The 22,913-nt window shown below is 54.3% G+C and overlaps 1 protein-coding gene across 1 annotated transcript in view; it reads left to right on the top strand.

Moving 5' to 3' along the window:
• Nucleotides 1-18,382, top strand: part of NTN3 (netrin 3) — a 31,754-nt gene extending 13,372 nt beyond the window's left edge. The window contains exons 3-7 of the mRNA XM_056503266.1: nt 2,562-2,750; nt 8,237-8,386; nt 9,321-9,374; nt 16,460-16,534; nt 16,806-18,382. Of these exons, the coding sequence (XP_056359241.1) occupies nt 2,562-2,750; nt 8,237-8,386; nt 9,321-9,374; nt 16,460-16,534; nt 16,806-17,134 (797 nt within the window). The 3' untranslated portion in view covers nt 17,135-18,382. The remainder of the gene's footprint in view (nt 1-2,561; nt 2,751-8,236; nt 8,387-9,320; nt 9,375-16,459; nt 16,535-16,805) is intronic.
• Nucleotides 18,383-22,913: the final 4,531 nt, after the last annotated feature.

The following is a 22,913-nucleotide window of genomic DNA, read 5'->3' on the forward strand; positions in this document are numbered from 1 at the left end:
GCCTCGCTCCTGCCCTGCGGGCTCCCCTTCCTGCCCCACTGTGTGCCTCAGTGCACGGTGCTGCCAGACCCAAAGGTGCTGTCTCTGTCCCAAAGACCCTCGTGCTGTCATTCCAGGCTCCTACATCTGCAGCAGCCTGCAGAAGGAGAGATTTTGGGGTGGCCACGGCTTGGGAAGGGGTTCAAACACCATCAAAAGGGAGACAAAAGACTGCTCCGTTGCAAGGTGTCAACATTTAATTAGTCTATTATTGCAAATTATTAGATCTTGTGATTGTTTAATTGATCATATGATTGTTTAATTGGGCATACTGTACAATGGCGGAAGTGAGCTACCAGGTAATTAGCCCCAAACTGTGCAATTAAATTCTTATTAATACCCCAAACAGCAGGGAACATTCAAGCCTTTAATTAGTGATTAACAGGAGACAGACAGAGCTTACAACTGCCTCAGTACTGAGGAACAGTGAGAGTATTTAGCTGGGTAAGAGGGGGACCTGTCTGCTCTGATTAGCTCCAGATGGCTGCGCCAGGGGGTGAGGGGACTGCCATACATGCTGCTGTGACCCTGTCCCTGAGTGGGGACAGCCACCCAAGCCAGGGTGGCCAAGCCTAGCCAGGTCTTCCTGTTGGCTCTGGAATCCCAGCCTGACAGTTACGGACACTGGCCCAGAGCAGGCAGCACCACTGCCTGAAGGAGAGGGGATGATGCTGGGCTGCCAGGGGAGGTTTCTTCCCCAAACCCAGCTCCTGGGAGGATCAGAGGGTCTGCAGTGTGTTCTGAGGGAAAGGTGACCCTGGGGTAGATCAGGACACGCCAGGGTCAGTGATGCCCGGAAAAGGCCCCACCAGTTACTCTCTCACCAATTAAACTGGAGGCAGAGAGGGACCTGCGCCAAAGGCAGCGAATCATTTACCCAACCGTTCTCCTCCACTGCCCATCGCCTCTGGGCTGCCAGCTCCTCTCCTTCCCCAGAGGATGCTGGGGCATTCCCAGAGGGACACAGAACTGCCTTTTGGGATGACCCCACTTGCCTTTCAGTGCTGCAAGGGGCAAACAAGGCCCCTCTCCTCCCAACAACAGTTCTGTCGCAAAAACCACCTTGTCTTGTCCCTGTCCCATTATCTGGAGAGTGTAAGTGCACCCTGGCTGTCAGGATACTTCACTGTATCTCTTTCAGCCCTGGCAAAGCCTGTTTGAATGTCAACATCCACAGTTCCACAGCATCCTGTGCTACTTGGGGCCTTGGGCAGTATTTGCTGCTTTCCCTCCACACACCACAACCCAGAATTTGCCTTAAAAATCCCTGTTTTCCACTGCCACCAGGGAAAAAGAAAATAGCTCAAAAGGAACAAGCCCCTGAAGGTACCTACGGCCACACCGGGTGTTATTTTGATGCCTGCCATGTGATTTCTCACTAATCTCATAACTCAGGGGAGCTCTGGGGGCAGCCGAGGTTTGGTCGTGCTGGCACTAACCTTCTGCTCAACTCAAGCTTCAGAAAAACTCTTTTTTACGGTTGGGCTTGCTGTGTCTCCCCGCAGCGTGCCCGCGGCCGGAGCGCTGGGGCAGCGTTTGATCTGTGCGGGCGAAGCTCCCACTGGTGCTGCTGGCTGTGGGGAGGCAACTTCACACGGCCACCAGGCCAGGCCCAGGCAGTTAAATCTGGCCCGACACGTTAATGAATTTCACAGTACGCCTGGAAAAGCTCTCACCCAACCTCAATTTACCAGCACAGGGAGGGGGCCAGGGCTGGGGGAGCAGGGCGCCACGTTTTGCCGAAGGAAATCTTGTTCCCATTATCTTTTTGCGAGAGTGTTAAGGCTGGAATGGGCAGTGCTTTGCCTTTTTATCTCGCACACGTGGAGTCGGCCAGGAGGGCTGTGTGCTTCCCAGGGCTAATTTGTGTGTGCATGTAGGGCTGTGCAGATGTTTCTGTGCACATCTGGTGTGCCTGCCTGTGGGCACATGTCCGGCTCTGGGGGTATTTTGGTGCATGTCTGTGTGCACACATGTTCACATGTGCTTGTGCGTGTTTGTGCATGCACACACAGGGATGTGAGCACACAGGGGCTGCTGTGTGGGTTTCTCTGTGTGGCTCATGCACACAGGATAGAGCCATAAATATAAAGAGCTGCGGGCTCGGTTGCAGGGGAGGGCTGTCACACAGCCTGGCATGAGGTGGGTGGTCCCGCTGGAAGGCCGGTGGGCTCCATCACCAGAGCCAGCTATTAGGGAAGGGGCAGGGGGACAGTGGGGCTGCAAGTGCCCAGCTGGCACTGCCAAAGCCCCCAGCTGCAGCCCTCTATCCCACACTGGCTTGCCTTCAGCCGAGTGCTGCCAGTTCCTACATGTGTCCTTTCTCCTGTGTCCCGACCTCATGGCACAGCGTGGTGGATGCTGCACATCTGGATGGTACATTGGGACGACCTGTGCTGTGCTGTGTCCATCCCAGTCCCAGTACAACCCCCCATTGCAGTGGGGGGCACCAGGGCAGCTCCAGCCCACCCAGAGGGTCCTGAGTGTCACCTTCAGGCCTCATCCTCTCCCTTCCCTCACAGCCTGCAACTGCAACCTGCACGCGCGGCGCTGCCGCTTCAACATGGAGCTGTTCAAGCTGTCGGGGCGCAAGAGCGGCGGCGTGTGCCTCAACTGCCGGCACAACACGGCGGGCAGGCACTGCCACTACTGCAAGGAGGGCTTCTACCGCGACCTCAGCAAGGCCATCACCGACCGCAAGGCCTGCAAAGGTGAGCTGGAGCGCCTCCGTGGGAGAGATGGGTGACAGGGTCTCTCTCGGTCTCCTTGCCCTCCCCTGTCCTTGGGATGTCCTTCTGCTCACTTTGGCGGCTGCAGCCACCAGCACCCTGATCCCAAGGGCACCCCAAGGCAGGGATAGAACTTTGAGCCCAGCATCAAGTCGAGGTGGAGGAGGATTACAGGAAGGGAGAGAGCAGGTTGCCGGAGCCTGGGAGGGTTCTGGTGTGCTTGCAGTTACCATCTCCATTGGTCAGGGTTTGGAGAGATGCTAGGGAGGTGCTGAAGCAGGTGTGACTAAATGTGCTGGTAACCTGTCTCTGATACGGATGTTGTCTGAGATTTAAACATGCTTGGAGTGGGTTCCCTGCTCTGGAGAGCTGGGAATGCTGGTGGAAGTCACATCTCCCAGGTGGGCTGTGGAGCCAGATCCCACATTGTGTTTTTCAGCTATGGGATGGCTCTTGGCACCTACTTTTGGGGAGATGCTGAGCACTGTGGCTCCTGGTAACTGGGTTTGAGCTGGCCAGGAGCACATTGGCTCCAAGCTATCAAACTGCAGCTTGACCTCTCAAGGTCCCTAACCTGTGCCAAACATCATAGGACCTGTACCTCTCCTCTCCCTCCTCTTAACTCCTGGCCAAGCCTGTCTGGTTCCTCTTCCATCTCAACTGCTCAGCCTGTCTATAGAGCCTTTTCAAAACAATAGTTTCACCAAATAATTTGAGATAAGAAAACACCCTGCCTGTCCCCAAGGACTGTTGAGATCCAGACTGGAACATCAGTCAGGCAGGAAGTAAGCATGACTGTTTAGAGGGTGAGAATTCATTCCTGATCCCTGTTTTTCTGTCTTTGATTGTGAGTCTCTCCTGGAAGGGAGCACAGTGTCCCTCTCAGATCTCTCTCCAATGCCTTTTGCAGTCATGTGAGCACTAGGCCTCTTCACTGCTGCAAGAACACGATGCTTGTGTGTTTATGTAGGGCCTACAGGAATTAGTGGATCTGGTTTTGGACCACTAACATTGTGGCCATGGACCCAAATTGAAAGATTTGACTTTTGGGGTTCCCCTGTCAGGTGCATTAGTGCTGCTGGAGGTCTGGTTTGTTCAGGTTGGGATATAATAAAGAAAATCCCTCCATTGCCTGTGTTGTGTCAGTGGCCTCTCCTCATCCTTGCTACTGCCAGGAATGCTTGAGAGAATGGAGTGAAGGAAGGAACTTCCTGCATTTGCGCAGTGTCACAGCGGGAGCAGGGCTGAGGAGGAGCCCTGTCTGCAGCCAGCTCGTTAGCAAACTGACCTAATCATTTTCATCAACCCAAGGAGCTGACTTGACACGTCCCCCTCACAGCCTGTGTTCCCAGGGACAAAAAGCTGTTCCCACCCCATGGCCTTGGTTGAGCATGCCCCAGCCATGGCTGTGGGCATGGCAGCCCCTGGCACCGCACCGTTGATGAAGGTTGTGCCAGGTGGCAGCTAGGCTCCAAGCTGTGCCAGGTGCCAGCATCCTTGGGATGACACTGGGAGACACTGGGAGAGAGGAAGAGGAGGAGACAGGACAAGGCATGCATCCTGATGGTCTATGGCACAGCATTCCAGTGTCCTGTTCCCGGGAGGGGTCCTGGTCTGCTGAGGCCAGGGATGGATGGCAGCAGCTCCTGCTGCAGCAGACCAAATTGGGGCAGCTGCAGCAAAATTCCCTTTTCCATGAGGATCCTGTCAGGTGCTGAGGGCTGGCAGGCAGCCCCAGCTCTCCCAACACTTGTGAGGCACTGGAGAGGCTGCACTGCCTCCACCTCACCCTTCATCTCCTGCAGGCAGCACCTTGCCTCCCAGCCCTCCCCAAGGAACTGTTTCTGCTTTTCTTTGGATTACAAAGGTTCAGGTTGGATATCAGGAAAGGTTCTTCCCCAGAGGGTGTTGGCGCTGCCCAGGCTCCCCAGGGAATGGGCACAGCCCTGAGGCTGCCAGAGCTCCGGGAGTGTTTGGGCAGCACTGCCAGGGATGCACAGGGTGGGATTGTTGGGGTGTCTGTGCACGGACAGGGGCTGGATTCAATGATCATATTTGGTCCCTTCCAGCTTGGGATATTCTGTAATTCTATGACCAGGTCCTTCTACTTTAGCTCTGAAACTGATACAGTTCCAAGCAAAGTGGATGCCCTACAGGCATTCACCTCCCCAGGGCCCCCAGCACCATTTCCCTGGGCACTGAGGGGCTCCATTTCTGCTCCAGATGGGAAAGAGAGCACTTACCAAGGAGCAATAATAGAAAAAATGCCAAAACCTAATAAAGCAAGCTGGATTTGGCTGGGACCAGGGAGGATTACTGAATACAGCATGGGTTTGTGGGAGCAGGGCTGCTGCAGGTTGCAGTGTGTCCTACCTGGCTGTGGCTCAACTCCTCTCCTTGCAAGGAAAGGGGAGGCAGAGTGGGCCTAGCTGCTCCCATCTGTCTGTGCCCACCATTTGTAATTGTGCAGCATTACAGTGATGGAAAGTATCTCTGATCCAAGGTGGCTTTTCTGGAGAGGACGGGATGGGCACAGCATCCCAGGATGCCCAGGAGTTGATGGGATGGGGTGAGCACAGATGCTGCAGCCCAGGGGAAATGGCATCCCTTGCAGGCAAACCTCTGTCCCTGTGCCAAGCTGCAGGCAAGGCTGTGCCAGCCTGGGTGGGGGATGCTGCTTCCAAGGGGCTGGCAGGGTTTGCCCTGTGGTTTGGGAGTGCTGCAAAGCTCAGCCCAGCCAGGTGAACATGTGCAGGGGCCGACCCCTGCCACGGGGCATATGTTGTGGAGGATCTGGCAGCTACAGTAGTACCCTGGGTCTGGGGAGCCAGTTCCTGGCTCTCCCTCGGGGAACAGAGTTAATAATAAAATCCCTGATGCTTCTGTTTCTTTGGCTGCCCCTTCTTCAGTAAAGCAGAAAGCATTTCCACCCCTCCCTTATCTAGGGGTGGATCTGCTGGGATTGGGAGGTCCTTAGAGGAGGAGCAAGGTGAGAACTGGTGCTCCCAGAGGCATATAAACACACAGAGATGTGACAAGACAATCTGTTTTTTCTAAACATGTGCCCCATACCTACAGCTCAGGTATGACAGAGAATGTTTAGAGCAAGCATGGAGCAGGTGGATGGGAGTAGTGTGCTGTGGATTTGAACAAATTTGCACCTAGCACAGCACTAGCCCAGGGCAGAGGCTGAGCATTGCAATGAAGGCAGATGCTCATAGAATCACAGACTGGTTTGAATTGGAAGGGACCCTGAAGATCATCTGGTTCCAATCCTCTGCCATGGGCAGGAACACCTTTCACTACACCAGGCTGCAGATGGCTCAGTTAATATTCAGGAGGCCAGGAACTACTAAATCTTATTTAAACAAATCCCAGCACGTGTTATTAAATAACTCTTCAACCATGGTTTGTCTCTGCTGGGATGCAGCATCCTTGAAGTAGGCACAAAAATACCGGCTGCAGGTTGTGTCTGACTGAGCAGAGCCCTTGGCCAGTGAGCGGGGAGTGCTCCCCTCCCACTGCCAGCATCACTGCTGGACTCTGCAGGACAGAAAAGCTGGGAGGATGGAAAAGGCAGAGCAACCTACAGGATTAATTCAGCAGTGGTAATTGAAAAGTCAAATAAAGGATGGCTGTGCATTAATCCCAGTAGTTTAAACAAAGCTGTAAACTCTGAGCTTTCTCCAATGAAAACTGGTGAAGCAGTAGCAGCTAAGCCTCAAGATGCAAAAATACCCTCAATATGAAGTGCAAAACATGCTTTCTGGCAAGCACAGCTTGATGAGTTAAGCTCCAAGTAGTGACTTAATCCACCATTCAAGCTCCATGGGCCAGATCCTGGCAGCCAGAGGCTGGGAGCAGCAGGGCTCCGTGTGTGGGCAGCGGTGCAAAGCTGCACCGTGCCCCCAGCCCTGCCTTTCCTGGGGCTGGGATGGGCTCCCTGAGCCAGCCCCCTGCACAGGTTGTGTCAGGGTGAGGAAGGATGGAGATGCTACAGCCATAGGGGTGGGATGGGTTGTGATGCAATCTGGGACCCATCAGGGTAGACTGGGATGCTCTTCCCACAGGAACAGGAAGGAACAGTGTATTTTTGTGGGACTGTGGAAAATCCCACTGTGGCAGGGCAAGTGGGCAGAGACTGGTCTGGCAGAGGCCAAGCTCATACCCCAATGACATTGATAAAGTTGTGCACTTAAGATGAGCAAAGCTGCCTTAATTACTGATCTGGGTGAAACATTCAGAGGCACTGAAATCTGCCTTCCACCACATGGAGAGAGATCAGCGTAGATTAACTGGATCCTGATTGGGCTGAGATTTATGTCTGTCCATAAACTTTACACCAGGAACAGACCGCTGGGGCCCAAGAAAGGCCCTGTGTTTCCAATAGCCCTGCGTCATGCCAAGACTCCCTTGCTCACTGCCATTTATTATCACAGCTGAGCCCCCAAAATATCCCTGTCAGAAAGATGTCCGCTTCCAGTCCCAGCCAAAATCTGATAAGGATGGAGCATCTGGTCCCCATTAGAGGCTGCCCGCTCTGGTTTCTGGCTGTGCAGGCGGGGGCTCGAGTGCCATGGTGCTCCCACCAATCCCATCTGGTGAAAATTAGGGAAACAGTAACATCAGGGGGCTGCAGGGGCGGGTGGGGGAGATGTTTTTGTTTTGCTTTGAAATCACGTTCAACTCTTACACTGATGGAGGCCAAGATAACTTCCTCCAGCTCATAGCCAGCCCAGCTCCACACAAGCAGATGGGAAGGTCTTCTGAACAAGCATCTCCTTCCCACATCCCTCCATATAGACAATCCTCATCATCCATCATCCAGTGTGATGTGGTATGATGGAGCATTCTGGGAGCAGAGGCAACTTTCACCCACCTCAGGTGTGGCTTGTCCCTAAAGAGACTGTAGTAGAAAGGTGTGGGTTCATCCTTTTCCAAGGGTCTCCAGAAGTCAGGAGGCTTATAAGCTTGGGAAACATTAAGAAAACATACTTCATTCTAAAACCAAGACATGGTCAAGGTTTATGTAAAAACTCAGTGTTGATTCAGCTCCATGGGCTGAAAACCTCAGAGGTAGGGGAGCAAGTGGAGAAAATGGTTTTTACTGCTGTGACAGGAACATCTCCATGGAGTTGAGGTGGGGGAAGATCTTAAATGAGATCTGGTGGCTGCAGGCACCTGTGGGAATTGCAGAGGCTCCAGGGGCTCATCCTGAGCATCCCTGTCAGAAAGGCCATACCCTGGCCAATCCCTTTGTCCACTCACCCTCACAGCACCTGTGGGGTCGTGGTTGGTCCAGACACGTGTGTCCAGCTGGGTCTGTGCTGTGCCAGCCTCAGCAGATGATTTCCAGCAGCGGTTTGGTAGGCTCCTCATCCACCTGTCTGGGACTGCACCTTGGCTCCAGTTTGGGGTTTGTGTTGTGTCTCCCCTCTCACACAATCATTTCTCTCTCTCCCACCCAGCTTGTGACTGCCACCCAGTCGGTGCAGCTGGCAAGACCTGCAACCAGACCACGGGGCAGTGCCCGTGCAAGGACGGCGTGACCGGCCTCACCTGCAACCGCTGTGCCAAGGGCTACCAGCAGAGCCGCTCGCCAGTGGCCCCCTGCATCAGTGAGTGTGCCGTGCCTTGCTCTGCACTCAGCGACCCCCACAGGCACCAGGGGATTCCCCTTGGCCCCCCACTCACCTTGGGTCGCTCGTGGTGGCTGGGAGGCTCAGACAAGAGTCTGTCTGTCCTTATGATGTTCTCCAGGAAGTGGTTGAGTAGGACTCTCTGATCACTTTCTGGGGTGACCTGGGCTTCAGCTGCCCCAGCACAGGAGGCTCTGGATGATCCATTGGGCCAGTGCTTCCAGCTGGCTGAAACGGCTCTGCTGGGTCCCATCCTTGGAACAGCACGTGCCCTTCTCACCCAGCTGAGCCCTGAGTGTGGTCACTTCTGGGGCAGGGCCAGAGCCTGTGGTCAGCATAAAACTGTGTTTATTGTCACAGTGGCTTTGAATTTGACCCAAATGGCAGAGGTACAACTTCCCACCCTGCAGCATTTGCTGGGCTGCTGGAGCAGTGGCAGTGGAGGTGACTGGTGGAGCTGTCTCCTCTCTCTCTCTCCTTCCCCAAATGTGAGTTTAGGAAAGAAATTTCCCCAAGTTTTCCTGCCAAAAGTCTTGAGAAAGTGTTATTTTTCCCACATTTATCCCTGTGCTGGGCAGCCTGAAGCATGCTGAGATCAGCTAGGATCTGATGTCCAAACAGAGTTCAGATGAGCTGAGCACCTGGGGAGCATCCATCCCTGGAGCACACATCCTTACACAACTACTTAGGGCTCTTGGGGATTGCAGAATTGCAGCTTGGCCCAATTTACTGAACTCTGTTTATCTCCAGGTCTGTTCAATGGTCTGCAATGGTCAGGTCAGATTCATCCCATCATCTCTCATTTGTGACCAACAGAATCTCCTTGTGGTCCATTTTCAGAGGGCTTTTTCCCAGTTGTCATCCCCAGAGCTGGGGATCTCATCCTTAAGCTACCTCTCCCTTTCTTTTCCAGAAATTCCTGCCATCAACCCCACCTCCCTGGTCACCAGCACAGAGGCACCTGCAGGTAAGTGCTCCATGTCCCTGGCCAAGTCCATGGCCCCAGCCCTGCACAGAGACCTGGGGACAGATCCCACTTTCCCTCTCCCTGGCACAGCACAGGGGAGAACTGAGCTCTATACCAAACCATTTGGCAAAAAATTAATGGTAAAAAAATTTGGTGAAAGATGTGACTGAGATTTAAAATCTTGTGTATTTCTGGAAAGGAACTGATTAAAATTGATTGACTTTTTGATGAAGGCTTTCTCCATTGCCTCCAAGGAGGAGAGCAGGGATGCAGCCCACTGGGGCCTCGCTATCCCTTGGCCAGTTAAGGCAGTGGTTGTGGCATATAGCATCAGTGGGTACTTGGGAACTGGCTTTGTTCAACTTCCTTTATCAGTGCCAGTGCAAGAGGTTTCTCCTCAGTGTCTTTGGCCTTTGCAAGACCCCGGCTCTCTGAGAGGTGCTGGGACAATGGGGATCTGGAAGGTCTCAGGCAGGCTCTGGGGCCCCTGGGCTGAGGCACAGGCTGCCAGGTCTCCCCTGGGATGTGGGTGACATGGTTCTCACCTCATCCAGGTCTGCAGGAGTCAGGGGTCTGGGTATGAGCTGCTTGTCCTGGTTGGTGCAGGGTGATGGGACCATGGATGATGGGACCGTGGAGGGACCAGTGTCACTGCTGTGGTCACCCAGACAGAGGTGACAGCTCTACTGACAGACTGCAGACCTTGCACAGGCAAGGGAAGCATTGCTGCCATGGTCCCCAAAGCTCTTCCAGAGCTGCCCTGATTCCCCAGACTGGAGTGGAAAGGTTGTCATCTCAGTACAAGCTGCAGGGTCACCCCTGCTCCTGCATAGGCTTGGCTGGGGCTGGGCACTGCTGGGTGGGGGCATGAATGCTCCCTGCACTGATGGATTAGGGTTCTTCTTCCAGCCTGACCAGGGCCCAAGGTCCCACCCAAGTGCCCTGAGCTCCCACCATGTCATGGCACATCTCAGTGGCACCAAGCAGTGCTGTGCTGTGTCCCAGATCCAGTGCCACCATGCTCAGCCCTCCAGTGCTGCAGGATGCACCCAGCAGGGTAAAGAGGGCTGTAGCAGGGCTTTCCTTCCCTGCCTCCTCCCCCTCAGCAGTCCTCTCAGCACTGCAGTGTGCCTGTTTCCAGCCATCCCACGTCTTTCCCCTTGTAGGGTTTCCAAGCCAGGTGGAGGAGGAGAAGCTGGGAAAGAAGCAGCCCCTTCCCTCCCTGGGCAATCTCTCTTCCTGCTGACCCAAGAGCCCAGTCTTGCCCTGCATTCCACTGTGGTGGAATAGACATCCTGAACAATTCTCCACTCCATGCCATGGCACATGGTCCTGTGGAGACAGCAGGGGCCCCTCCAGCTCCCTACATCCATATTTAATGAGCAGCTTGCCTGTGCCCTGTTTGGGGTGCATCTATCCCGAGGAAGCCTACACCCTTCTTGGAGAGCCAGTGCTCTCTTTGTATACATCTCCCCAGCTCTCCTTACCATGGCCACCTTTCCTCAGCAGTGGAAAATGCCAGCAGCCTCTTCCCAGGCTGGTGTGTCTGGGATGTGCCCTCCAGCCCTCAGGGAACATTTTCCAGGACAGCTGTTGCAACCCGTACATGAACTTGCAGGAGAGAACCAGGGATGAGGTGTGTTGAGGAGATGGAATTTTTGACCCCTCACAACAAGGCAGACACTGAGGGGGTGGAGCATGTCTAGAGAAGGGAAAGGAGCTGGGGAAGGGTCTGGAGCACAGATCTGATGAGGAATAGCTGAAGGAGCTGGGGGGGCTCAGAAAAGGAGGAGTCTCAGGGGGGACCTTGTGGCTCTGCACAATTCCCTGAGAGGAGACAGCCAGGTGAGGGATCAGGCTCTGCTCCCAGAGAGTGAGGAACAGGGCAAGAGGAAACAGCCTCAAGTTGTGCCAGGGGAGGGTCAGGTTGGACATCAGGGAAAATTTCTTCCCTGCAAAGGTTGTCAGGGAGTGAACCAGGGCAGTGGTGGAGTCACCATCCCTGAAAGTGTTCAAAAAGCAAGTAGATGTGGCACTTTGCAATGTGGTTTAGTGGGCATGGTGGTATTTGGTTCAAGGTTGGATTTGATGATCTTGGAGGCCTTTTCCAACCTTAATGATTGTGTGTCCCTCTGGCAGGAATAAAGTATGTGGATGGGGATGGAGAGGGGAGATGAACAGGAGGAACGTGTAGCTCCAGCAGTGCTGGCTTAGCACAGGTGGACCCCGAGGAGTGGGGCAGAGCCTGGGACCTCTGCACAGCCTGGCACCCCACCCAGCACCTATGGGTGAGCCCTCACAGCCCTGCCCCTAGAGGCTCTGGAAAAGAGGGGGTGTTGCAGGACAGTGAGGAGCAGCCCTGCCTGGACCTGGCAGAGGTTTCACTCCTCACTGTGGCAGAGGGGGAAGGATGAGACTTGGAGTGCACATCCTGCCCGATGGGAGATGCTGAGCTGAAGTGATGGTAGCACTGCTGGGGGGAGCTGTGTGGGACAGGGGAAACCACCACCACCTCTGCTCCTGCCTGCCCTGCCCGCCCTGCCCACCCTGCTGGCTGTGAGGAGGGAGCTGGGACATCTCTGGGAAAAGGAAAACAATGGGAGGGGCAGAACGAGAGATTTGGCAGGTTTTATTGCCATAAGAGAGTGCAGCATGGAGCAGAGTTAATCAAGGTGACTCCCCTCCGGTGCTTCATAAATAGGGTCAGTCTCACAATGTCTGAGCTGTTCAGGTGTGCAAAGATGAAGAGCACTGGCAGAGAGCTGGGTTGTTTGCTCTGTTTTAGCAGAGCAGGTCTGCCTCAGACTGCCTCAGGTTTATCTGAGGCTTTGTTGGTTTAAGATTTCTGGCTTCTAGCTCAAATATCCTTAATGCCAAGTAGCTGCCTCTGCCCAGAGTCTGAGCCACTGGAGGATCAGGGGACCCACTGGGGGTCCTGCTGCCCCCTTTGCTGGGATCAGAGATGGGAGGTGCTGCTGCCCTGACTGGTGCTGCCAGGGTTACTGCACCTGGTGGGCTTGTCCTGCAAGCAGTGCAGCTTCTTTCTGCCCACACCCTGCCTGCTCCCTGATGCCCCTTGGCCTACATCCCTCTGCCCAGGAGCCCCCAGCTGTCCCTGAGCTGGGCTCTCCCCAGGGGCCCTCAGCCCTCAGCCAGCCTCTAAGCCCCTTCTCTCCCCCCATTTCCCCACCTCCTGCCTGCCTCTGGCAGCAGGTGCTGGCTGCAGGAACAGGGGCACATTGTTCAGGGCTGCCATGCTCAGGTGCTGGGCTTCCCACCCTCTCCACATCCTCCTCTGTGCTGGGGTTCAGTCCCTGGGTGTGTCCAGGCTTTTCACTGACATTGCCATCTTCTGCACCACTTTTCCCAGTTTTCTCCTGCCTTTCCAGTCTTCCAAAGCCTTTGAGGTCCAGCTTTGATGTCTGTGCCTGAGCACCTGACTGGCTTGGTGATGAAACGTCCTGAGTCCACTTCTCATAATTTTTATTATCTTAAAATATTTTCCACTTAGTGGAAAAAATAAAATCCACGTTCCCCATTAGCAGCATTAACAAAACTCATGGAGGGCAAAGCAGGGCAGATTTGCAGCCATAGCACCTAATTAAGTTACGCCTCTCTTAAAACAAAATATTCCTCTTTTTCAAGGAGAGGAGAAGTAAACCAGGTGTGCAAACCTGCCACCTCTCACAGGGATGGGGAATGCCCACACCAGGCCAGTGGCTCTGGTTATCAGCTGCCTCCTCCCACTTTGCACCGTAGCATCTCCAGGGATGCAGCAGTGTTAGAGCTGGGGCTGTAACATGTCCCAGGGATACATTTCTGCCTGGGACGGGGCTGTAGTGAATGCCAGGGATGCAGCAGTCTCAGGAATGGGGCTGTAGCATATACCAGAGATGCAGAAGCATTTCAGGGTTTGTGGGTGCATTTCCATGCCTGGGCTGTGTCAGGTCTCTGCTGACCCCCAGCCCTTCTGTGGGGCCTGGCTGCCCCATCCAGCTGCACAGACACAGCAGAAGGGCAGCTAAGCTGCTCCTCTCCCCACTGCCCGGCAGAATGTGTAAAGCCATGGGCTCTCAGGGCCTGTCTGTGGGAGCTGCTCCATCAGGCACACAGCATCCCAGTGCGCTTGGGAGGATGGAACTGTGGTCCACAGCTGTGTTGTGATCAGGTCTGGGAGGCTGAGATCCCTGAGCAGAGCCCTCCCATGGCAAAACCCTGCAGGAGCAGGACAGGATGCTCAGGAAGAGGCAGTCTGGAGAGGTGCAGGCAGGATCCATCTGCCCTGACATCCCTTGCCACTTTCCAGCCACAGCATCCATGTCTGCCCCACACCCAGTGATGGAGAAAGCCATGTGCTCAGAGCCAAGGAACAGAAATGCTTCCAGTTACTTGGGCTTCTTTTTTCTTCTCTAGTTTCTTAGATAACTGGAGCAGGAATTGATTTTACATTTGAGGAATGTTCCTCAGCACAAAGCCATGTGCTGAAAAAATCCCCAAACTAATCCTAAATTGTTAATTCCCAACACAATTTTCTGGCTCCTTTGAATCACAATGTTATGTTGTTAATCACGAGCAGGAGCCCAGGGCAGTTACAGGATTTCTTTCTGCATCTCTCTCATCCCCATTGCCAAGGGGAAGGGGTGGCAGATTGGCTGAGGCTGCCCCACAGCCTGCTCCCAGCACCCATCACCCCAGCACCCATCAGCCCAGCCCAGGCAGCTCCAGCAGAGCCCCCAGGCCATGCCACCCCGCACAGCACGCAGGTGGTGTCCCTGGGAGGGCTTGTGGCAAATGATGCCAGGTGCAGGATGGTTTCTGTGCCCCTTTGCCCGGGGAGGAAAAGGTCTCCTGTCCTGACAGGGGCTCCCCCAAATAAGGTGGGAGGCAATCTTCAGAGTCCCTTTCATGGTGCAGGAAAGGATGGAGCATGTCAGGGGACACGGTGGGGTCTGGGATGGGGGTGTAGGGTATCCCAGAGAACATAGCAGGCTGAGCCTGAGGCTGTAGCACATCCCAGGGATGCAGCAGGGTCCTGGCTCAGGCTGTAGCACATCCCAAGGGATGCAGCAGGGTCCTGGCTCAGGCTGTAACACATCCCAGGGGATGCAGCAGGGTCCTGGCTCAGGCTGTAGCACATCCCAAGGGATGCAGCAGGGTCCTGGCTCAGGCTGTAGCACATCCCAAGGGATGCAGCAGGGTCCTGGCTCAGGCTGTAACACATCCCAGGGGATGCAGCAGGGTCCTGGCTCAGGCTGTAGCACATCCCAAGGGATGCAGCAGGGTCCTGGCTCAGGCTGTAGCACATCCCAGGGGATGCAGCAGGGTCCTGGCTCAGACTGTAGCACATCCCAAGGGATGCAGCAGGGTCCTGGCTCAGGCTGTAGCACATCCCAGGGGATGCAGCAGGGTCCTGGCTCAGGCTGTAGCACATCCCAGGGGATGCAGCAGGGTCCTGGCTCAGGCTGTAACACATCCCAGGGATGCAATGGGTGAGGACACCTTCAGTGCCACCACCAAGCGCTCCAGCACACTCAGCCATCCCCCACCCCCCATGGAGAGACCCTGAGCCCCCTCTGTTGCCCCCCACAGCTGTTTCAGGGGAGGCAGCAGGGCCAAGGCAGCTCTGCCAGCCCAGGCAGAGGGGCATTGTGGCAGCATGGGGGGCTGAACTGAGAATCAGAGCTCACCCGCCTCTGCCAAGGATTAGCTTCACGCTGCACTGCTTCTATCACTGACAAATTTGGAACAGGTGGCATGAAGTCCCAGATAAAAAGGAGCTGGTCAGAGAGGAGAACAGCAGAGCCCAGGGTGAGTTTGTGCTCCTGGGCTTTTCTTAGCTCATTTCTCCTCCTCCCCTTGGCACAGATTCTGTCTTCCCCCAGAGCTTCGCTTCCATCCCCAGTGATCACTGTAGCAACCCACAAACAAAGACAACTTTAGAGGCTGCTGGCTCTGTCCTGGGACGTGGGGCCAAGCCAGAGGGAGAACCTGCAAAAGGCAGAGGAAAGAAAAAAGATGGGCTCAGAAAAAAAAAAAACAACATGCCATTTGGAAAGAGACAAATTGAGATGTTCAAAGGAAGATGGCAGAGTAAAGAAAGTAGGAGAACAAGGCTGCTTCGGGCAATTGTTGGGATCAAAGGCTTTGGGGAGAAGGAAAGAGGCATTCCCTGCCCTCCCTCTGCTTCAGATGCAAATCTGGGGGCTTTAGAAATGCACAGAAAAAGGCCTTCTGTAGGACAGGAGCCTTGGGGGACAGCAGGGTAATGGAGGGCAGCCTGGTGGCTTCCCCAGCCCCTCTGGAGCAGACTGAGCAGGGGATACCTGGGCAGCAGCAGTGATGTGGTAGAGCAGAACCACTTCCCTCACCTGCCTCCCTCCCACAGCCCGAGTCCCCTTCCCCAGTTATGGGAACCTACAAGGCACAGGTCCCTGGAGGGGCTGCCCCTTGAGGGTGCATCCCACTGCTCTGGCCCCTGAGAGCTGAATCACTCTGAGCATCACGACTGCCTTGGTCTGGTGTCAGACCTGCCTTTGGACCTGCCCTCTGTGGGACTGACTGTGGGATTGGTGCCAAATCCTCTTTACCCACATCACCCAGGACTGCACGGTCACAGCTGTTCTGTTGGCTCTCCTTGGCCATGGCCCCTGCCAGCCTCCATAGAGGCCACTGTCACCTCACCTGCATCCCTCCCATCCATCCCTTTGTGTGTCTGGAAGGAGTCCCCAGGCTTCCTCCACCACCCCTGTGCTGACTTGTCCTGCAGGACACCGTCACCACAAGTGACAGAGTCTGCTCAATGCACCCAAGGTCACTTGGTTCCTCTTCCCAGCTGATGTGGTATCAGCTGTTTGTGCTGCTCTTTGAGTCCCCAGCCCCTCTGAGGTGCCAGGGCAGCAGCTGGACTCCACAGACCCCCATCCCCAACAGTGCTCAGGCTCTGACTTGGGAGGAGACAAGTACCCTTCTGCCAGGCTGGGTCCTGCTGCTGTCCCCTCCACCCCAATCTCTCCTCCCCTGTGGTGGGATGAGTTCCCACGTGCCTCAAGCCCCTCAGTGCTCAACCTACTGTTCTTCTGCTGCAGACTGTGACTCCTACTGCAAACCAGCCAAGGGCAACTACAAGATTAACATGAAGAAGTACTGCAAGAAGGACTATGGTAAGGACCTCTGACCTCCTGCAGCCACCCTGGCCTTTGCCCCAGAGGCAGATGAGGGCTGGCTGTGGCCAGAGGCAGGTGGGGCACATAAAGGCATCCAGGGGGTGGGGGACACTCCATATGGGGAGGGGTCCCCAAATCAGCCCTCCTGAAGTTGCAATGGATGAGGCAAGTGGGGCGGCGGGGGAAGGGCAGTTCCTATCCCCAACCTTGCTTTGGGGAGCAAGGCAAAGCATCCCCCATCACTTTGCCTCCCCCTTTTTCCCCTCAGTGGTCCAGGTGAACATCCTTGAGATGGAGACGGTGGCCAACTGGGCCAAGTTCACCATCAACATCCTCTCTGTCTACAAGTGCCGTGACGAGCGGGTCAAGCGCGGTGACAACTTTTTGTGGATCCACCTGAAAGACCTGTCCTGCAAATGCCCTAAGATCCAGATCAGCAAGAAGTATTTGGTCATGGGGATCAGCGAGAACTCCACTGACCGGCCCGGACTGATGGCTGACAAGAACAGCCTGGTCATCCAGTGGCGGGACGCCTGGACACGCCGCCTTCGGAAACTGCAGCGGCGGGAGAAGAAGGGCAAGTGTGTGAAGCCCTGAGGGATTTGCACCCACCCTGTCCCCCCTGCCCAGCCCCAGCCCAGCTGGGCACTGCCAGACTGCGCCCACGGACTCTGTACATATATATAGTGTGAACGGACTGTCTATAGTGTATATTTTGGCAATGGTTTCCTGTTGTGTGCGTGTGCACGGGTGGGTGTGTGTGTCAGTCCTTTTCTCTAAGTGTGTATTAAAAATAATGCAGTAATGACAAACCTTTAATGAGGAGCAAAGTGGAGCAAGGTCCTGTGGGTGCCTGTCTCCTGGAGGAGCTTGAAGGTGATTGGTGTCCTGCTCTGGGCACTCTGGAGCTCATTTTCAAGGCTTTTATATTCCCTTTAACGCAGTTGTCTTCTGCCCAGTGCTGACACCTCAGTTGACAGCTCTCCCTTCTCCAGCATACAGGATATGATTCTTCCTCACTCTGAAAATGTGCTCACTCTGAAATGCTGCCAGACCTCTTCCTGCCTTTCTCCTTGCCCAGGAGGAACAGGAGGTCAGAGTCTTCTGTCCCTCATCCTGATGTGCGGGCAGGCCGAGTAGAAACTGTCCAGTGCTGCAGAGCGTCCAGCCCCAGGAGCTCCACCAGGAAGGACAAATGAACTTTTACAAAGCCTGATTCCCTGGTGACCTTGGGCTCACGTGAACCAGTGCTGCTGGCTGGGGCAGGGCCTGTGCAGCGCCATGGGAGGAGCCAGGCCCTGGCAGTGTGCTGGTGGCCACTACCAGGCAGAGCTGTGTCCACCAGGGAGGAAGGGACAGACCTGGCAAGCCCTGGTTGCCATGTCCTGGTGCCTAGTCCAGACAATCCAGTGAGAAAGACCTGGACACACCATTTTCCCCTCCCATGTCCACCTGCTCCATCTGAACCTGAGCTGGACTGGACAGGCTGACCAGGCTGATGTCTCATCATCCATCCACCAGGTCTCCGTGCCTGTATTCTCACCTGGTACCAACTGACAATTTCACCTGTTTCTGTTGAGATGACACCAAGTGACCATCTGCCCTGGTGTGCATCTTCCAGAGCTGGCCAGACTGTGCTCTCCTGGGAAGAATTGCTGTGGCCAAGGTTGTCCAAGGAGATGCACAAGGCAGAGGTGACAGGAAGAGAGAAGAGTTTTCATTGATCCACCTCTAGTCTTTTATATCTTCTTCACCATGTATTAGTCTCTGGTTAAACAGACACCAATATCTTCCCATGTTGAGATTGTAGCAGTCTTGGCTTAATAAATATAAATAGAAATAATAGGTGCTCTGACAATAGATATTCCTTTCCACACTAACCTTGCCTTGCTCATTAAATGGCTCAGTGAGGGGTTGTAGCCTACATCACAGACTTCCAGTCCATTAGGATGAAACTTTGCCCTTTCCAGCCCACGGCAGCTTGTGTGGACTCCCTTTTCCATCCCTTCTCCTTCTGGGCTTCAGCATCCCAGGGTGGTGCTGGAGCTTCCAGCTGAAGAGACTAGTGGAGCACTGTTGGGTTTCAGGACAAGGGAGTTTGGGGGTTGAGGATCCAGGCCCCAGGGATGTCTGTGTGAACATGCAGGTGCATTAGCGAAGCTGCTGGAGATGCTGGAAGTGATGTTTCAGAGCTGTGGAGGGCCTGCAGTGCCACTGTCCAGGTCCCATGGGTACTTGGGTGCCTACAAAGAGCATGGGCAGAGATGTGGGGAGGACAGAAGCTGAGGGGCAATGGGTATGTGGCACCACTTGGGCTTGGATGATATTATGATATTATCCCCCCTCCCAACAACAGACCTTCTTCCCTCGTCTCTCTGAGCTGAGGGGACCCTCCCATCCCTGGCTCCTCTTGTTTGGATTGTCACAGACTATTGGCTTCTGCCATCAGAGGGCTCTTGGTGTAGTTGAGCCACCCAGTTCTCCTTTTCCTCCCATGGCTCCTTTACCAGACTTGCCCTTGGATCAGGCTCAATCCAACCCCATGCACGCAATAGTCACAGAATCATGGAATGGTTTGGGTTGGAAAGAACCTCAAAAATCACCTTCTTCCAAGCCCTGCCATGTGCAGAGACACCTTCCACTAGACCATGTTGTTTCAAGCCCCAACCTGGCCTTGGACACTTCCAGGGATGGGGCAGTCACATTCTCTGGGCAAATGCAGGAGTCCTCACACAGAAGTCAGTGATGGAACACCCTTTGGGTGTGCAAAGATAGGACTTTCATCAGGATCATCCCTTCTGTCCCAGACACTGCTCAGCATCGCCTCATGGCATGTGGGGGTTCTCTGACCCCTCTTCTCAGCAGCCATGGCCCAGAAAGATCAGGGCACTGTTTCATGGATACTTCTCAGGGCAGGGCTTCAGCAGCACGTGGTTTCTCCAAGCAAGAAGAGGCACAATGTGTCTACGTGCCCCAAAAGCTTTGGGCACAACCTTCTCAGGCAGGGACCTCCAGGGTTTACTTTGGCACCTGATTTCTCCTCTGCTGAAGTGGGACACCTAAAACTCTCGGAGAAATTTGTTGATTGGAGTTCTCCACTTATCCTTTCAGGCAGCTCTTCCCTCTTCTATCACCTCTGCCATCTGGGACTGTTGAGGAAGGATGGCTCCCAGCTGGCATCTTAGTGTCCTGCTGGGGTAGATCAGAGACACCAGAGCAGAACCATCACCCCATGGTCCATGCTGAGGAGAGGAGCTCTCTCCCTCTCTCCCTTTGGTGAGGGAATGTCCTAAAATCCTGGCTGAAGGACTGGAGGAAGCCACTCTGCACCTTCACTGAGTCCGATTGCTGAAGGACTTTTCCTGACTTCCCTTGTTTATGTCACCTCCATGTGCAAAGCAAGAATTCACTTTGCTTACTCCTCTCCCTCTGCCTGGCATGGTCAGCTGGGAGCTGGAGACTGCAGATGGGTTTGGCTGTACCTGGGACACTGTAGCTGGATTACCTGGTGCCAGAACACGAAGGGCAGTGGAGGAGACACCATGGACTTGCTCAGGAATGCTGCTCATCTTGCCCTGTGGATTGGGCAGGGCTTGGAGCACACACCAGCACATTTGGTGGAGGGCTACAAATCCAGGGGCAGTTCCACATCCACCAGCACCCACCCAGCCCTATCTACCCCTTTAGTGGTGGAGAGTGCTTTACACCACTGGGAGCTGCCAGAGCCCGTGGGTGACACAAGGAGGGGGCTCAGGTGTCAGCAGGGTTTGTCACACAGTCCTGGTGACTGCAGCCAACAGCTATGGGCTTTGCAAGGGCAAGAGAGAGAGACTGCAGTGCAAACTCTGCTTGGCACTACAAAGCCATATGTTTTCCAAAATAGCTCTTCAAGGAAAATAGTATTAATTCAGCAAAGCATCTGAAAAGCCTTTGGTGCGCTCTGGTGCACTCCCAATTCCTCGAGCACAGATGCCCTGCCCTGTGCAGCAGCTGGCTGAGCTCAGTGTGCCAAGAAGCACCATGCTGGGACCGGCTGCTGCAGGCAGCGGGTGCTGGCCCACGTGGGAAGGGCCAAAACCACCATGCACATTTCCATCCGTGTTTTTTTATTTAACAGGTCTTTTCCCAGTATTCAGCTGGGGCAAAGTATTTGAGACACAAAGGCAGCGGAAAGAGAGGCCAAGTTTGCAATTCCCCCCCTGCTTTGGGACTGAATTTTGCAGCTGGTTGAAATTTTTCTCATTTCAAAACGCCAGTGGACATTTTTCATGAAAACCCGGAATTTGGCCAAGGAAGGACACAAAATGTGAGAATACTACAGAAAACTCAATGCTCTTTTTCTATGTTGTCCAGCCAGCTCCACTCATGAGAGATCACGGGAGTTTGGACAGCTGAACCCCAGCTTGAGTGTACAGACAAATGGATGTATGTGTAGCGTATTTTCCATCATTTTCCTCTTGGTAGCCAAGGCCACATAAATAAAAATTGACTGCATCACACAAGCAAACATGTTCCTTAGGTGGAACAAGATCAAGCAAAGATAATTTTGTTTGGCCAGCAGGGCAGAGTTCAGTGCTGGGGTGTGGGGATATTCTTCCTGGTAAGGAGCTGAGCCTCTAAGAAGGGGCAATGTAAAGTGACCCCTGTCATAGGTCTTGCTCTCCTTGTTCTCCTGATGCTCTCTGGTACACAGAGCAACTTCTGTCCATGCTACCATGCAGATCTAAGTAGTGGCTTCAGCTGTCAGAGAGCAGTGATGGTGGCTCTGCCAGCCCATACTCTCCAGGCTTCTGTGGTGAATAACATGGACAAGTCATACTTTGCCACCTGTGGACATGGTACTAGGCAATTGTGGCCTGCTGCCTCTCCTCAGGTGTGGTGACCAACCACATCCAACCAACCACATCCCATCCATCCAATCAGTGCCACATCCTCTGTCCCATGCCGTTGGTACAGCAGCGCTCTGTCCATTACCCGTTACCCAAGCATGGTCTTTTACTCAAGACTTTACAACCCCCACAAATCTCAGTGACATCCTAAATATTGCTTCCTAAGCAAAGCATAGCCTCTGCAATTTCAGCCCTCCTCCTATCCTCCCAATCCCAGCCAGGGTTTCTTCATCCTTTGAGAGGGGCCGTAGGACCAGGGCAGGGCACACTTTTCCCACCCAGAACCATGTCAAATGAGCGTTTGGGGACTTTATTTGCTCCAAGCCCCTCTCATCCTTGCAAAACAGTGAGAAATGTGTTGTTCTTCAATATGCCTAGTGTATTTTTACCAGCCTTGGGGGCACTTATTACAGCAGTGTTAATCACCTGTCATTCGTTCATTTGTTCATATAGTCCTTCATCCAACCTTGTTCATCTCCTTGTTCATCTTTACAAGGGCACAATTCAGTGGTTAAACACATGCTCCCTGTGTGCACAGGATATGCAGCACCTGTGTGGGGTCTGGGGGCATAGGGGCGCAGGGGGCTCAGTTCAGAAGGGCCTGGGGAGCAGGGAGACAGCTTCCCACATCGGCTGTGCGGGGGGAACATGAGGAAACCATTAATTGATGGGCTGGCCCGTGCTGTGTTTTCCTAAGGAAGAGCCGAAGATGGGGAACAGCTGGGGTCAGAGGGGCACCATCTGGAGAAACCCGTCAGCTCCCTCCTGCCGGGTTTTTCCCACCTCAGTGGCAATGGAGAGGATGAGGCAGGAGGGAAGAGCGGTCCCCTGGGGATGGGGGGGATCCTGCTGCAGCCCCGGACCTGCACATACCCCAAGCTGGCTCCAAGGCATTGCTCTGGTGATGTGCCAGGAGGTTTGCCAGCAGCACAGGAGTCATGGCACAAAGGTGCCAGGGCTGCTGCTGCCCCATCAGAGCCATCCCAGTACCCTCATGCCTTGGGATCACCATCCTTGTGCAGAAATCAATGATTTTTTTTGCATGGGGCAGGATCAGACCCTCAGCATCCATCGAAGCTGGTCCTCTGTTTACACAACCACAGTGAGACTCAATAAACTGACAATGTTTTCATCTTGGACCAGCTGCTCTACTCCAAAATCTTGGAGAACCAGCCTCTCTGCTTTCAAAATAAACACCACATACTGCTTCCCCCGCTCCCCCCCACCACCCCCCGCACACCCACACAGTGGGAAACCATCAGCTGTGCAGGAGCAGGGAGAGCTGGCACTCCCAGAGGATGGCTGGTCCTGAAGGATTCCCTGTCTGAGAGCAGGCAAGACACCAGCTGACCCCTGGCTTGGCCGCAGTGGAGATCACAGCACAGGGAGGGAGGAGATGAAAAATAGCAGAGCAAACACAACTCAGCATATTGAAGGGGTCTGGAGGTGTCTGGGTTGGGTGTCTCCCTGGCAGACATCCCCACAGA

Source organism: Oenanthe melanoleuca, chromosome 14 (genome assembly GCF_029582105.1).
Source record: "Oenanthe melanoleuca isolate GR-GAL-2019-014 chromosome 14, OMel1.0, whole genome shotgun sequence".
Lineage (NCBI taxonomy): Eukaryota > Metazoa > Chordata > Aves > Passeriformes > Muscicapidae > Oenanthe > Oenanthe melanoleuca.